Genomic DNA, 17,482 nt, shown 5'->3' with positions numbered 1-17,482 from the left:
TCTACTGGCTGTAGTCTTTAGCCTCTGGCCAGAAAATTCCTCCGATGACGCAAAATGACGATTTTTGCGTCATCGGAGGATTTTTTCCAGACAAAAAATACATAAATCTCTTGTCTCAGGGGGATATGAGGGTGGAAAGCATGGTAATTCGAAAATACTACAGGTTTTCTACTAATACAAAGCTTAATGCTAAATCCTGAAGTAACCCTTTAATGTATTTAATCTCACTTTAACTTTACTGCTGACCTTCGACGATCCAATTCAACCATAAGGAAAAATGACTTTAGATAAACATCACGTGTGATTAATTTTTTTGTTTGTTTGTTTTTATTGCACTTTGTTGAACTTTCTTCTCTTGCATCCAATTATTCTGCAAATGTAGAACAGCAGTACAGGTGAAAGGTTTGAGCTGCTTTTAGCCGAAGGCTTATTCATTTCACTTTTAGAGCCAAATGTTGCTTTTTTTGCTATTAAAAAACAGACAAGCAAGCCCAGCCCAGGTGAGAAAAAGTAACATAACATTACTTTACGTAAAAGGTAACAGTTCGTTTTTAGGGAGTAAAGCAATATTGTAATGCATTCCTTTAAAAGTTACTTTCCCCCGCATTGGTTACAGCGGAGTACCAACAAAAAAACACTGGACTGAAGAGCTTTTGTCACAGATATTCTTACCAATGTCATACCTGTAGGATTTTCTCTTCTAAAATGTCTTCAAACATATTGTCAACTAAACTATTCTGCAGAATTAAGTCTGATGTCTTATGAGGCAAAAAAAATGAAGTGATAAGAAATCAGTTTATTGAATAACCTTAGATATTTGCATTGTCAAAGCTTTGCCTGCATCTAAACAGAAATATGCATGTTCTTCACAATTATATTCTTATAACAAAAAAGGTCATAGTAATTCTGCTTTACAGTGTCTAATCAACTGACACGTTGTGATTTCTCATGTGAATATTGAAGGTTATATTTCACTGTGAAACCCTTTCCACATTAAGAACAGATGAAGGGCTTCACTCCAGTGTGAACTCATGTGACGTTTAAGGTGTCCTTGTTCTGTGGCACTCTTTCCACACTGAGAGTACGTGAAGGGCTTCACTCCAGTGTGAACGCTCATGACGCTGAAGATGTCCTTGTTGTGTGAAACTCATTCCACACTGAGTGCAGTTGAAAGGCTTCTCTCCAGTGTGAATTCTTGTGTGATTCTCAAGGTTTCCTTTCACTGTAAAACTCTTTCCACACTGAAGGCAGTTGAAAGGCTTCTCTCCACTGTGAATTCTCATGTGAATCTCTAGGCTTTGCTTCATTTTGAAACTCTTTCCACACAGAAGGCAGGTGAATGGCTTCTCTCCAGTGTGAACTCTCATGTGATTCTCAAGGTTTCCTTTCACTGTGAAACTTTTTCCACACTGAAAGCAGTTGAAAGGCTTCTCTCCGGTGTGAATTCTCATGTGAATTTCAAGGTTTCCTTTCACTGTGAATCTCTTTTCACAGAGAGAACAGTTGAATGGCTTCTCTCCAGTGTGAATTCTCATGTGAATTTCAAGTCTTTGTTTGGCTTTGAAACTCTTTCCACACTCAGAGCAGTTGAATGGCTTCTCTCCAGTGTGAATCCTTATGTGATTCTCAAGGTTTCCTTTCACTGTGAATCTCTTTTCACAGAGAGAACAGTTGAATGGCTTCTCGCCCGTGTGAATTCTCTTGTGAATTTCAAGTCTTTGTTTGGCTGTGAAACTCTTTCCACACTGAGGGCAGGCGAACGGCTTCTCTCCAGTGTGAATTATCATGTGCTGTTCAAGGTTTTCTTGCTCTGTGAAATGCATCCCACATTGATGGCAAATGACAGAATCTTCTGTCAGATCTAAAATGAACATTAAAAGATCAATGTCAAAATCAGTCCAAGCACAATAAAGATGTGATGGTTCTAGATCTGCAAAAAAATCGTCAATTTGGGCGACTAAATAATGTCTATCATTAGCCATTAGCTATCTTACACCCGACGCAACGCAGCACCAGGCGCAAGTGTTTTTTGCTAGTATCATTTTCACGTCCTGCGTAGGGCTGCACGATATTGGAAAAAAATTACATTGCGATATTTTTTTCCCCAACGATATATATCGCGATATTGCGAGCCATCAATCCAGGCTAAAGTCAATAATTACCATTCCATGTTATTAATAATTTCACTAATAAGCAAGCTTCATTACAAGTAAAAAAAGGCCACTTAATATTTTATTCCATAAACATATTTCTCTCAGAATTCGATGAACGTTCTACACAGGACCTAACGTTCTTCAGGTTCTAGGACCATGACGCGTTCATGTAAACGGCACCTATAACCAGCAAAAGTAATGATTAATAGGCCTAATATGTAAAATATTGCAATGTGACATTTTAATTGTTTATTAATAAACAAGTGTTTTCTGTAAAGATGAAGTTGACAAGACTGACTCGCGACCTTCGCAGCAGTGATCGGGAGAAATGCACTTTTCATACAGATTAATTTTTATTTTTTTTAATGGTTCTGTTTAAAAGTAGAGATTTCTGTAGATAATAGTTATATTTCTATTTTATTATAATTATTATTATTATTAGGTGTGTGAGGCGAGTAGGCTACCTTTTATGCTGAGTTTCGGTTCATGGATGATAGCTCATAATCTCCAGTTCAGGCGCTGGCTGTTATATTTAATATTTATTTATTAAATCCAGGAAATTGGATAATGAAATACTGATTAAAATTAAGATACAATTAATACAAAACGAAATTCGTTTTAAAGAAAGGCTTTGTGCTTTGTGCTTTCTGTTTGAGGTCTCTGTGAAAGTTTTAAAGCAGTCTTTTACTGCCGCTTTCATAACGGTCGCGTCTGTAATAACATTGTTTTTTCCTCATAAATGCAAACAGAAAAATAAAAGATTTTTTTAAAAAGACAACCATCCACAACTTTATAACACTCCAGCAAAGTAGCCTACCTCTTTTTGGTCAACATGCTCCTTTTTGTAGACGAAATAGGCTAGTCCCAAATAGCTGATTTTGACGTTTTGCGGCGGATCCTCTTCGTCGCGCATTTTTAGCTATAGGATTGCCAGTGAATGTTGGCTGTGAGAGCGCGGTGAGCTGCGGCACAGCGAACCAATCACTGTGCAGGCACGCGGCAAAAATGTAGGCTATGTCACCCCAGCAAAAAGCCATATAACAAACTCGTCTTTACTGTGTGCTACCGTTCTCTTAATACACTATGGGTGCTACTAACGTTACCCTTCACATCGCATGTTCCGGCGATGTGACTATCGCTCATTCGCACATCGCGATGTCGATGTTAAAACAGAATATCGTTCAGCCCTAGTCCTGCGCCACGTTGTTAAATAGCAAACGCTCTCTGGAGAAGCGTTCAGTCTTTCCACTATCAAATTCCCCCATGTGAATAGCGAATCCGCCATGGCGTGAGCGCACCTGGCTTTTAAAGGGAATGGGAGATGAAACTCTGGTTGGTTTATTTCACGTTACGCCCAAAACAGACCAATTACTCATTAAGAGAATATGGACAACCTTTTTAGACCATGCGCCGGGTGCACCGACCATTTCTCCCGTCGTTAAACTAGCAAAAGTGGATTCGGACCCAAACTGAACTACAAATCTGTGTTGTACTTTCCTGTCAAATTACCAGAGTACATTTGGAATTATTCAGCTTTCAAGAACAAGCAGAAGATTTGTCGGTTTCTCCGGTAGTGGGCGGAACTAATACTAACGACAATCTCATTGGCTGGCGTTCAACCCTGTTTTGATTTCAGCCAATCAGTTCGAGCAAAGGCTGACAACGTGATTAATATTCATGAACCCAGCAGCTCATCAGTTTGCGTACAAAAAGTATTCTCGTCGCTTCGTAACATTAAGGTTGAACCACTGTAGTCACATGGACTATTTTAACGATGTCTTTACTACACAGCAAAAACTCCAGTGTTAAATTAACACTCCTCGGAGTGTATATGAGTCCACACTCAAGAGTGTAAAGTGTTAAAATATGAGTGTTAAATTAACACTCAAGAGTGTTAAAGTTAATGAGATAATTAAGTGATTAATTGAGTGATGATTGAGCATTATTGAAGACACCTGATGTTAACAAGCAGAATCACTGAAGGAGAAAGTCACAAATTGTAAGTTACCATTAAGGTGATGGGTGTTTGCTTTAGTTGGGCTCTTGACCCTTATATGTTTACTTTAATTTTGCTTGTCTGCTGTTATTGATTTATAACAGTCAGATGAACAAAGAGACAATGTGGTCTGATGGTGTTGGTTATGTTTTGACAATCATGTTGTGATCTGAAAAACGAAACTTATTGAGATAGTTTGGTTTAACATGTTAATTACAGCAGCTCTGTGATTCTACAGTATATGATTTTCAGTATTTTTCATATAATCCAAAAAAATTAATAAACATTGTTCTGATCAAAAGACTTTCAAATGAATTTATTTAGAAACACAGACATCAATAATCAGCCTGTGAATCTCAACAATGGTGACAATAATAAAGTATGTTGCAGTGGCTGCCTCCAATCACAACTCATTAATGGCTCCCATCATGCATTGTGGTATGAATAAATTATGATCTGAATTGTCTATGTAATTTACTTTCCCTAATTAAATATTCTGCTCGTCACCATTGTTGAGATGCACAGACTGAATCTTGACGTCTGTGTGTGCCTAAAAGAAAGTTTTTTTTTCTTTTTTCAAAACAACTTTTAAGTAATTCTTTGTATTACATCTAAAATTCTGGCTATTTATTGAAAATTCACAGTTATGCTGTAATCAACAACATAAATCTACGTCAGAAATAAGGATCTTAATGAGTTCAGTGATCAAGTTCAAATGATGATTGTCATAATATAACCAACACCATCAGATCACTTTTTTTCTTTGTTCATCTGGCAGTTATAATTCAGATACAACAGCCAAACAAAATCTAAAGTAAACATATAAGGGTCAAGAGCCCAACTAAAGCAAACACCGATCACCATAACGGTGGCTTACAATTTGAGATTTTCTCCTTCAGTGTTTCTGCTTGTTAACATCAGGTGTCTTCAATAATGTTCAATCATCACTAAATTAATCACTTAATTATCTCATTAACTTTAACACTCTTGAGTGTTAATTTAACACTCATATTTTAACACTTTACACTCTTGAGTGTGGACTCATATACACTCCCAGGAGTGTTAATTTAACACTGGTGTTTTTGCTGTGTACCTTTCTTGGCCTTGAAAGTGGTGATTACATTACAGTCTATGAAGGGATCTCAAACCTCTCGGATCTCATCAAAAATATCTTAATTTGTGTTCCGAAGATGAACGAAGGTCTTACGGGTTTGGAACGACATGAGGGCTAGTAATGACAGAAATTTCATTTTTGGGTGAACTAACCCTTTAAGGCAGCAATCAAGCGACGGGAATGTACCATGCTATGATGCTCTTGAATCGAAATCCATATGGAGCTATTCACACCAGGCGTGATCAATCGTGGCGCATCAAATCGAGAGTTTTCAGGAAGGGAGAAGAGAATGGGTGTTGAGATTTTTTTTATCATTGTGTCAGATTTGTTCTCACATGTTTACATCATATTTCTTTTTACAGAATATAATTTCTCATCCAGTTTTCTTCTGGGTGCATGTGTGTTGAGTCAGAGTGCACTCATTCACTCTAGATCTATCTATCATATTACGTAATCATAACTCCTGCCCATCCAGATGACAACGTCCTGTATACTTCCTCGTTCTGAGTTCTGTGCATAAACAATTAAGGGAAACGTTTCTACAGATGAAACATGAAGCCAAATAGACAATACAACGATATATGTTTCTGTATGTGTTTTTCAATTTGGTTCAGGGTATTTATAAAGGTAAAAATAAAGAGCGTTTACATGAGAAATTCAGTTATAAAACACTACAAATAATGCATGTCTGGCCATTACATTATCAAAATCCACTTTAGATCACAATTGGAAGTTTATACAAGCACTCTTTGAGTATTAACGGTCATTATTTCATAAATTAGCTTGATACTTATTGTAGCTCTAATGCACTTGTTACCTAGCTGTGATTGTATTTTACGATGTATTTGGATCTAAATAATTCTCGTAAGGTCCTAGTAGGCATTATAGATAGTTTGTGTTATTAGTATTAGTACCAAACTTTATTTATCTTATTTTACTGCAGTATGTTGTACAGCAGACGTGGTTAAAGTAAAGGTTGACGAGGTTAAAGGATTAGTTCACCCCAAAATGAAAATGTCCTAATAATTTACTATATCCATGTCTTTCTTTCCTCAGTGGGAGAGAAATTATGTTTTTTGAGGAAAACATTTCTGGATTTTTCTTCTAACAATGGACTTCATTGGTTACCATCGTTTTTAAGTCCAAATCAATGCAGTTTCAGAAGTCTTTGAAGTGTTTAAACGGGCTGTACGCGATCACAGCTGAAGAAGAGGTTGTTATCTAGCGAAACGATAGGTCATTTAAAAATATATATATATAATTTATAGACTTTTTACCTTCAATAGTTCGTATTGAGCTGATCAACATCTGATTCAATCATCACGTTGAAAGGTCATGCCGGCAATACTATTTGAACTACTATTCATATTCATCAGAATGTTATTCATATTCATCAGAATGTTATTCATATACTATTCATATTCACTGAATACTATTACTATATATATAATAGCAAACAATACTATTTGAACTATCCTCCTACGTACGGTCACATTGTAAACAGTGGGGCGGTACTTCTGCCGGCGCCGGCGTGACCTTTCAACGTGATGACGTAGTTCCCTGTCCGTTTGTTGATCAGCTAAATCCGAACTATTGAAGGTAAAAAGTCTATAAATTATTTTAAAAAATTAAAATGACCTATCGTTTCGCTAGATAACAACCTCTTCTTCAGCTGTGATCGCGTACAGCCCGTTTAAACACTTCACAGACTTTTGAAACTGCATTGATTTGGACTTAAAAACGATGGTAACCAATGAAGTCCATTGTTAGAGAAAAAATCCAGAAATGTTTTCCTCAAAAAACATAATTTCTCTCCCACTGAGGAAAGAAAGACATGGATATCTTGGATGGCATTGGGGTGGGTAAATGATTAGGAAATTTCATTTTGGGGTGAACTAATCCTTTAAAATACATCACTGGACACGGTCACCTCTGATAACAGATCACTCTAAATTGTAGACACGTGCATTTTCTGTAAAGCTGCTTTGAAACGGTATGTATTGTGAAAAGTGCTATACAAATAATTGTGAATTGAATTGCCAAATGGAAAACCCTATGAGATACATGCTTTCTCGGTTCAGTGCCACCTATCGTGCTGGTGTGAATTAGCCGAAGGCGATCAACTGATTCACGTTTGTTGGCGATTTGCTTAGTTTCATCACGTCGTGCTCAGTGTGAAAAGGCCTTTAGGCTCAATTTACACCAGAGACTAGCATCCATCTCACTTATATCTATTAATACAGGGGTAAACACAGGATCCGAAATGTTTTGTGATTCGATGACTGAAATCACATTTGTCACAAGATGTATAGGCAGCGATTTGCTTTTCCTGCTAACTGCATTTTACAGTATAATGTAATATGAACAAAATTAAAACGTTTCCATGGTTTGTGAAGAAACCATCCGTTTAAACCAGAACTTAAGACTCTGGAATACTTAAATAATACATTTAAAAAAGATCTTTGTTGCTTTAATTATAATGTTTTTGCTCCCAGCTTCTCTACCCTGTTTTACCTGAATTCAATTGTTTTCACACGGTGGAAAGCATCAGGCGTTGTGTTGGGAAAACTTCAGTTTTTAACAAGAACACCTTTGTAAAATGGAGCATTATGTGTAGATATTTTAATGCTGCATTTATTTTATTACTTTTCAAAAAGTGGCAATTTACAATTTACCATTTTTCAGTAGATATTAACAAATATGAATGAAAAATCGCCGTTTCTGCAGCAATTGGATCTCTGGTTAAATTTTAGTCGGCTAATTTTAAAATGGATAATTTGTAGATTTGACAATTACCCAAATCTTTTAACTTAATTGATTCTTTGTAACTGAATCACCAAACTTACACTGTGTTTCATTCTTGCACTCTTCTGTTGACTCGAAGGTCTTTGTTATCCCGTCTGGTGTCTGTGTGGTCTTGTTGTTTATATGCTGTTCAGTCTTCATCACCTGGAAATGTTCGATCCCGTTTATTTCACAGATCGCTCCATCAAACATTTTTGTTCACTCTGTATCTTCTTCTAATACAAATTACACAACCAAAACTGATAACTGGAATAAGCTGGAACTGAAAAAGGCGCTTTCAAAACACTGATTTATGAAGCTCTGAAACTTCTTCTTCTTCTCGAGTTTTATCACGGTTTGGCAAACCAACTTTAAAGGTGCATTTCCGCCACCTACAGGTCTGGAGTGTGAAGCGCACAGAGGTTTAACCCTTTTTTACAGTCATAGACGGGCTCTGGTATAACCTCCAAGCAGTTCACTATGGAAGTGGGGTAATAGAAAGACACTACATGGCAGAAAGTATGGCATTTTATTAATGTTAGCAATACAAACATTTAAATTTAAATGAATTTAACTTTCAAATTGATGTCATTTATTAAACGCTTTACAGTTTTTCTCGATTGTTTACACACATTTTCTGAAAGCATGCCTCACATTCTCAGAACTCTACACACAAATCAAAAAACACACACAATGGGCAAAACCCCTCAATTCTCCTGCAAAATGAAACTTTACATTCAAAACAATGTTATTTCTTCTCAAAATGGTATTTTGTTTTCAAATGACACACACAAACCATCATATGAATAGACATTTATAAGAACCAGTTGAACACTGATGTGCTCAATGTAAAACACTATGATGAATGGAAAACACTTCTTCTCCATTCATCATAATGACTTAGGCCTTTTTTTTTGTTCAGTGTTACACTTACTACAGACAGTACATATATAAGTGTGTTGTAAAATATTTGAGAATATTGTAAAATTGTGAAATATTGTTTTTATACTCAGAACACACAAATACACGGTAACAAATTTTATTTTTCCCACAAAAACAATGTACACAGTGTACATCCCAACCAACACAAAGTTGTACATACAGTGGTCTACATACAGTACAACAGAAGAATTTACTGTATACACTTACAGTAAAAAAAAAACAAAAAAAAACAATGTTGGCATCCATTGCTCCATTGAAGAGCTCACCTGTTGCTCTTTTATGCTAAAGCTCTGATTACTAATTGTAAAACTGTGTGACGGGTGTTTGCCCATGTGATGAGTCAGTGTGCATATCTGAATGGCAGTGTGTTCCTTGTGAAAACAAAAGATTTTCTGCATGAAAATTGTGCCAAAAGCAGAGAATTGTGTGTAGTGTTTTGAAAAAAGTGTGTTTTAGAACTGCAGTTTGAGTGTAAAGCAGGAATTGTGCTTGTAGTTCAGCAGAATTGGTTCAGAGGGTTGGTGAATGAGTTACATGTTGTGGTCATTGTGTCTCAAGTACCAGTATTTGTGTGTAAACAATTGAGAAAAACTGTAATGACAACAATGCTGTTAGAAATGAAATCTAACTACAATTAAAAGTATTGACCCAGCTAGACATTTTTTTTTTGTTCTAGTAATGTTTTCAGCAGCAAGTTGTATTTTGTTCCCACAACGTTTTCCTAAAAGGTATAGGATAACATTCTCTAAAAACACACTAAATATGTTTAGTGATAACATTGGTAGAACATTACTCCCTAACATTCTTATAAAGTTTTTAGAGGGAGGTTTCCCAGTGGGCACTGGATGTGGACAACTCCACAAACAGCATTACCAGCTTCACTTATTACTAGGGGTGCATGGTGTGCGTTTCCCAAAGACAACTGTAGTCAATTCCCATCTTTAACAACACAATTCAACAGAACTTGAGACCATATTTGGGTAATGATGCTTTTGGGAAACACCAATTTGACTTTATTTCTGTCAGACGTCTACAGAAGTTCTTATTAAGAATTAACAGAGGTTTAGATTGTTTACAGAGGGTTGTTTTATTGAAAATGTTTCATTTGAAGTCACCATTATGCTGATCAGTGTTTGATTTAGTTGGACCCTTGACTATTTGACAGTAGCTTTTCTCTGACTGCCATAACTGTGTTTATAAGGCACATTTATTATTAAGAAGACAAGATGTGATCAAGTGGATGGGGTTGGCTTGTTAATGATGGTGACAGTCATCATCTAGTGATTTACTGATTTCATCTAGTGATCATATGGGTATGTTATTCATTTTTATGTTTTTGACTATTGTAGCCCTGTGATTCTACAGCATGTGATTCAGCAGTGTTTTAATCAGATAATATGAAGGAATTTGAAGACATTTTAAACCCCTGTGTCTAGTAGACTCACTTAGACATCAAGAATCAGTGTATGCATCTCAACAATGGTGACATGTTTAATGCGGCAGTGCATTCTGGGAGCCATGGATGAGTTGCACCAATTAGCTCTACAAATGAATAAAAAACCACAAAACATACATACACTTCATGTTTAACAACATCTGACTAATAGATTACTTTTAATAGGTTACACTTTCATGCAATTTGCATTTGTTTTGTAAAAGTGTCTTGCACATGGTCTTGACCAGCAGGTGTCGCCAGCGTAAAGTGTTTTGTGCGCTTCAAAGGAGAATCATTTTACAATGCAATTGCTTCACCTGATTCTAAGTGTCTAAAATCTCTGTTCTCCTATCACTACTTTAATTGATAAAAGCTGTCTCTATGCAAACTCTGTGATCAGTTACAATCTACAAAGGAACAGAAGGAGTTATTGTAGTATCTTACATCTTTGAAAGCAAGTTTGTAAAAAAACTTAAGACTAAGTGCTAATGAAATATACATATATATATATATATATATATATATATATAAACATTGCAAAGTATCTTTACCTTTTTTTTCTATGCATTTTCCACTGTGCGAACAACATATGAAAATCTATTGTTACCTGTATGGTTATTGCTGAGCATCAGCTGTAGCATGTATTCATACGGAGATGAAAATGTTCTTTGCCCTGATTTTTTTAATTTTATTATACTCTTGAGATGAAATGAGATCTGGAGATTCTCAGATGTAAACTCTCCGTATCTTTTTTAGTGAGCAGAGAGCAGAACAGAAGCACAAAGACTGGATCGTTTTTATATACAGGTCTTCGAGATGAGAAAATAAATGAAAACCTCACATTTGCTCTGTTTCTTTGTTTTACAAACACAAACATTTACTATTGTGTATCCATCCAGGCTTCGAGTTCAATCTTTTGTAACTAAGATGATAATATACTGACCCTAACACTAAAATATAACATTTTGCATTATAAAATATAAATTGTAGCATCATTTTAAAGTATCCATGGGCCTTTATTTATTTTTTCGGGGCGTGCTCAGAATGTGTTTTAATCCTCTTAGACCATTTTCTGAAATTTCATTCCCATTAGGATAATAATAATTTCACACACATACACACACACACACAGCGAGTTAATTGTCACTGTAAGGCATTATCTGAGTGTTCCTCTTGCTCATTCATTCATGTGTTATTCAACACTAGTGTCAAAAATGACAATTACTTGCTGTGCAGCAGATAACAGCAAGAGCTCGAGTGTGCGAACCGACACACAGAGCCGTTGTTAAATGTTTTCATTTCTTGTCACTAATGCGTGGTTGATCATTCACTTCCGCTGATGCAGAGTCTGAAATAAACTAGATTTTTACACTTTCTTTCAGTGGTAACAGAATCAAGGCCTGTTTATCGATAAAGATATAGTTATAATAATCGTTATAAACGTACAAGAATAGCAGAGACCACAACTGTAACAATCTATCTATCTATCTATCTATCTATCTATCTATCTATCTATCTGTCTGTCTGTCTGTCTGTCTGTCTGTCTGTCTGTCTGTGTCTATCTATCTATCTGTTCTGTCTGTCTATCTATCTATCTATCTATCTGTTCTGTCTGTCTGTCTATCTATCTGTTCTGTCTGTCTATCTATCTATCTATATCTATCTATCTATCTATCTATCTATCTGTCTGTCTGTCTGTCTGTCTGTCTGTCTGTCTATCTATCTGTCTGTCTATCTATCTATCTATCTATCTATCTATCTATCTATCTATCTATCTGTTCGTCTGTCTGTCTGTCTGTCTGTCTGTCTATCTATCTATCTATCTATCTATCTATCTATCTATGTATCTATCTATCTATCTATCTATCTATCTATCTATCTATCTATCTATCTATCTATCTATCTATCTATCTATCTATCTGTCTGTCTGTCTGTCTGTCTGTCTGTCTGTCTGTGTCTATCTATCTATCTGTTCTGTCTGTCTGTCTGTCTGTCTGTCTATCTATCTATCTATCTGTTCTGTCTATCTATCTATCTATCTGTTCTGTCTGTCTGTCTGTCTGTCTATCTATCTATCTATCTATCTGTTCTGTCTGTCTGTCTGTCTGTCTGTCTGTCTATCTATCTATCTATCTATCTGGTCTATCTATCTATCTATCTATCTATCTGTCTGTCTGTCTGTCTGTCTATCTATCTATCTGTTCTGTCTGTCTGTCTGTCTATCTATCTATCTATCTATCTATCTATCTATCTATCTGTCTGTCTGTCTGTCTGTCTGTCTATCTATCTGTCTGTCTGTCTATCTATCTATCTATCTGTTCGTCTGTCTGTCTGTCTGTCTGTCTGTCTGTCTGTCTGTCTGTCTATCTATCTATCTATCTATCTGTTCTGTCTGTCTGTCTGTCTGTCTGTCTGTCTGTCTATCATCTAAATGTAAGGTTTATATATTTAAATTGAATATAATATAATATTACCATTCATTTGAATTAGTTTTCCCTAACTAATAAATAAAAAAAACATGCAATTCAAATACATAAATCATACATTTGTACTCTGACATCCTATTCATTCACTTACTTCGCTTTCCATATTATGAAGTAGGGAAGTTGGAACCAGGATCTTGACTTTTTCCCTGGATGTTCATTCTGATCGACAGGATGGTCCGAAACTTCATACAGACTTTCTCATCAAAGTCAATACTGGGACTGCGGGGTCTCAGTGACACACGAGGCATCTCTGTGTGTGTGTGTGTGTGTGTGTGTGTGTGTGTGTGTGTGTGTGTGTGTGTGTGTGTGTGTGTGTGTGTGTGTGTGTGTGTGTGTGTGTGTGTTTTCTGGGCCACTCACTTCACTTCAAAACTTCTCATTCTAGCCTCTTTTTTCTCCTCTTGTCTTCAAAGCCATCATTCATATTTCTGTCTATTCTTTCTGTTACTGCCATATGATATTCAGGCTAGGTTTGAAAACCCACACTACTGTAGTAATCATACTGTTTCTGCAGTATATATCATATGCTGTATGCTGTGCACAACATTTCAGTATGCATGGAATTTCCAGATAACCTGCGGCTTTTGAAAAACATGTGCAGTAAACAATATCAGCCATGATTTTAATACGAGTAAAGGATATTCTTAAACAAAAAAGTGGATAAAAAATGCAAAATATTAACTTTATTAACTTCTGAGATGACAGCTTGATGACACAACATGCAACATGTTGAGGTCCGTTGTGCATTGTTTTATTCTACAAAATAGTAGACTAATATATGCTATTCCATTCCGATCACTGCCTTTCTGCAGTTTAGTGAATGTGTGCAAGTTATTTCCCTTATCATAAGCATCATTCATACAATAATGCCTAATCATAAACTCCTTAGATAAGAAATCAAATTTCACATGGATATAGACAGAAAAGATTCACCTCAAGAGAACCCTCATACACGTGTGTGTGTGTGTGTGTGTGTGTGTGTGTGTGTGTGTGTGTGTGTGTGTGTGTGTGTGTGTGTGTGTGTTTCTATCATGCCCACACTTATAATGTTATTAATGTTATTTTATATCACCTCTCACACAAACCTATTGTTAATTTAGATGTTATTTATTACGTTTGCTATATTTTTCTTGAGGGGACATTTTAGCCTCACAACAATGTAGGTAAAACATGACACATTATATAATTCTCTAGATTTTTTATTAAATTTATAATATTTGCTAGGAAACACATTAACACATTAACACATTATTTGGTCACTTCTTCCAGCTCAGGGTGAAACCGCCTGCTGAAAAACAGGTTTGAATCAAAATGTGTTCGAGAAAAATCACTAAACACAAACACAAGACTCACAAGACTGTCTTTAGATACACACACAGACGACAGACGTATTGAGTGAGGGCCACAAAAGCTGGATGATGCAGATTCACACACACGTAAGACGGTGCACAACCTTTATAAAACACCATGCTTTGACAACAACATGAAATGACACTGATGATAAGTATTTTACAACAAATTTTGCAGTTCCAATGTAAATGTTTATTTTAATTGAAATGCCTGTAGCAGTTTACTAAATCTGATTAAACACACTTTTGGCAGCATCCTAAATGGGATGAACTATCATAGATTATCTCTTTCTTCGTCGTTGTTATTATTAATAAAGAAAAGAAAAAATGGAAAAGTTTTTCCTTTGTGTTCTTCGCTTACCGATGGCAACGTTGTCAAAATGAATCCCCTTTCACACGAATCCGTGAAAATGACTAAAAACGCTGTATTCTGCTGCCAGGCCAGTAGATGGCCATGCCACTTTCTCATTGTTTTTAAACAAGCACTAGGCCGACGTTTTTGTCCGTTGAGTTTGGTCTATCAAGTCTCGTGTCTTTTGCAGAGTCTTGCGTCAGTTGTTTGTGACACGCCGTTCTAAAAAAACCTGGAACATTCTAAAATGGAACTTCTTTTAACTTGGACTGCATTCAAGGCCAATTTTGGACTTTAGAAGTGCATTCAACTTCGTCAAGTGGCTTGAGGGAAGTTTACTTGAACAGACCCTCGACCCCTCGATTTTCACAGAGGGAGCGAGTCTACTCAGCATGTACACATCAGGCAGAACCGTAGACCACGATGCAACACGATTATGACGTCACAGCAGGTCGCGCTTAATTGACCCCCACCCCACACAACTCTAGCGTATGATATTGGAGTTATTTTGACATTTAACTGCGTTAAATACTTGTAACTACCTTAAGATTACTGTTTTTGTTTAACACAGTCATAGTTTGTTATAATGTCATAATATGTTATAAAATATGTATGTATTTATGTTATAAAATATGTATGTATTTATGTTATAAAATATGACTAAATGGGTAGCCCTAGTAGCCTGGCTAACGTCAGACCTCGTCTCATTGAGACGTGGTCTGGGAACCACATGTTAATTTTCTCGTATTTGAGGCGGGGTTTACGAATGCCCAGAGCCGTTTATTGGGCGCTATGAATGTCTATCAAATGCGCCTGTACATAGCTCATAGCCAATCGTTTCAATTATACCAGATGACGTATGTAGAGCGACAGAAATTCGACGAGGAAGAAGACGATGGGTCAGAGATTTATGTGTACACGATGCCGTTCAGCGACTAAACTACTTAGAACAGTATCTAAGGCTGCATCGAAAGGTAACTTCGCGTCTGATGCCATGTTGGATCCATAGATATAAACAAACTGCTTCGGTGTGTCGCATAGACGTCGTCATCGTCTTGCTGCTCCCTCCCCGTTCTGTGATTGGTCCCTTCGCTGAGGCGAAAATTTGGTCCATGGAATCCAGGCTGCCTAGCAGCGTGAATAAAATCGCGCTGCGCTCAAGGCAGCATGGGGAAACCCAGGCTATAGCCCTAGTGGAAGACAATATACTTTATTCTGCAGAAATCAGCCATGTGCGCAGGGCTGCAGTTAGCAATTTAATTTTACATTCTGTTAAGTCTGGCAGGTTAAAATCGTAATCGCAATGCCTTCAAATCTATTTACTGAATAGCAAAAAAACTCTAAACTACTGGCAGCTGTGGTTGCCAGCATCATACCGTAAAAATACGGTGTGTTACTGTTTTTGAAATTAACAGCTAAATACCGATTTGTCAGCTACATTATAAAACCGTAATTTAACAGCACATTGCATTACAGCATTTAAAACAGTAACACACCATATTTTTACGGTATGATGCTGGCAACCAATAGTTTACTGTTTTTTTACAGGATTATTTTTTCCAATTTGTCTCTCACAGAGGTCAATAGTCAATTTTCTATTCTGTTCTTAAGGTTTCTGGAAATATAGACTTAAACATTTCCATATGTTTTGACCCCATATGTAAAAACACTTGAATGCCCAGAGACCTCCAAACAGTAAGTTCACAGTTCATTAAGCATGTCATAAACATGCGATCGTGAGAACCATTAGTGTGACACATGTGCTTCTTTTGCATGTCATGAATCTGTCCGCACTTCTGATAATGCTGTGGACTGACAGTGGCAGTGAATGTGTGGATAAACAGTGTGTTCTGCTACTGTAAACAGCGTATGTTATCATTGAGCCTCTGAGAGTCACTCTGTTTGCGTTTGAACGTGTGAATACAGTCTAATTGTGTCTCTGTTTTGTTTTTGTCCGTGCTAAAAATAATGGTGACATGTAATGTACTGTCTCATGACCTCGCCGTGGGTTTCCATGCTCTCGCTGGTACGGCAGATTCACTGGATTCCCTGATGATGGCCTTTATGATGAATGGCGGAACCAAAGCCACCGAAAGGACAGACAATTAAAGATAGTAGGACTGTAGTGGGACGAGTGTAGGAAGAGATTGTGGGAAGGAATCAGTCTTTTACGGGGTTAGAGAAATCTGTACAATTCCCACCAGTCAGAATCTTTCTGGAGAAAACATTACAATTTCATGGAAATGTTTTTGAAGACAATCCTGAGCCCAGCAGTCAGCATGTGATCCAAACACCTTTTTCCGTTCATGTTTCCACCTTTGTGTGAAAAACAAACCAAATTTATGTTGGCAATAAGCAACATTATTGGTCTAAATGTCAAGAATTAAAAGAACACACAGGCTTGCAGTATTTCAGGAAAGTGGATTAGGTGTTTTCTCTTTTTTTTTTTTTTTTTAAACAGTATCCCTTGAGAATGATGTCATAACACTGTTAACACTGAACTGAAGTCAGAAAAAAATGAAATTGATATCATTCCACGCTGGGGTAAAAACTCCTTTGTTGCCATCTAATCGAAAGCTTTTTTCCACTCCGATGGAAATGTAATCAGTATTTCTCATTCCATGTCACTCCAGAACCTTCTGTCTGAACTGAAGCGTGTCCGTCATCTCTGCGTCACGCGCGGGAGATCGTGCCCCTCTCTGCATCTTATCTCAGAGACCTGCTGACTGACACTCATGGACATACTCCTCTTTTCCACTATTTTCCTTTCCAATTGCACTCCCCGCTCAGGGAGGCTCAGGCGCCCGGGTCTCTGGCAGCAGCTGCAGTTCTGGACAGACATCAAGATCAAGATCACTCTGCCACAGGAAA

The 17,482-nt window shown here is 36.8% G+C and overlaps 1 protein-coding gene across 1 annotated transcript; it reads right to left on the bottom strand.

Moving 5' to 3' along the window:
• Positions 1–332: 332 nt before the first annotated feature.
• LOC311286649 (uncharacterized protein) lies at positions 333–8,403 on the bottom strand. Its single transcript, XM_084402914.1, has 2 exons — positions 8,110–8,403; positions 333–1,861 (listed from the first exon to the last, which is right to left on the bottom strand). The coding sequence occupies exons 1-2, from the start codon at positions 8,258–8,260 to the stop codon at positions 1,041–1,043; spliced, it is 972 nt and encodes a 323-aa protein (XP_084259040.1). The 5' UTR covers positions 8,261–8,403; the 3' UTR covers positions 333–1,040.
• Positions 8,404–17,482: the final 9,079 nt, after the last annotated feature.

Source organism: Rutilus rutilus (assembly GCF_951802725.1).
Source record: "Rutilus rutilus genome assembly, chromosome: 2".
In the NCBI taxonomy this organism is placed as follows: Eukaryota; Metazoa; Chordata; class Actinopteri; order Cypriniformes; family Leuciscidae; genus Rutilus; species Rutilus rutilus.
This window is presented reverse-complemented; position numbering and strand designations above follow the sequence as displayed.

What these genes read in the sequence shown, in the direction of transcription:
- LOC311286649 (XM_084402914.1), bottom strand. Translation starts at nt 8,260, where the DNA reads ATGTTTGATGGAGCGATCTGTGAAATAAACGGGATCGAACATTTCCAG. An exon ending in GTGCAAGAATGAAACACAGT is followed by an intron (nt 1,862 to 8,109) that starts GTAAGTTTGGTG and finishes TGTTCATTTTAG; the next exon opens with ATCTGACAGAAGATTCTGTC.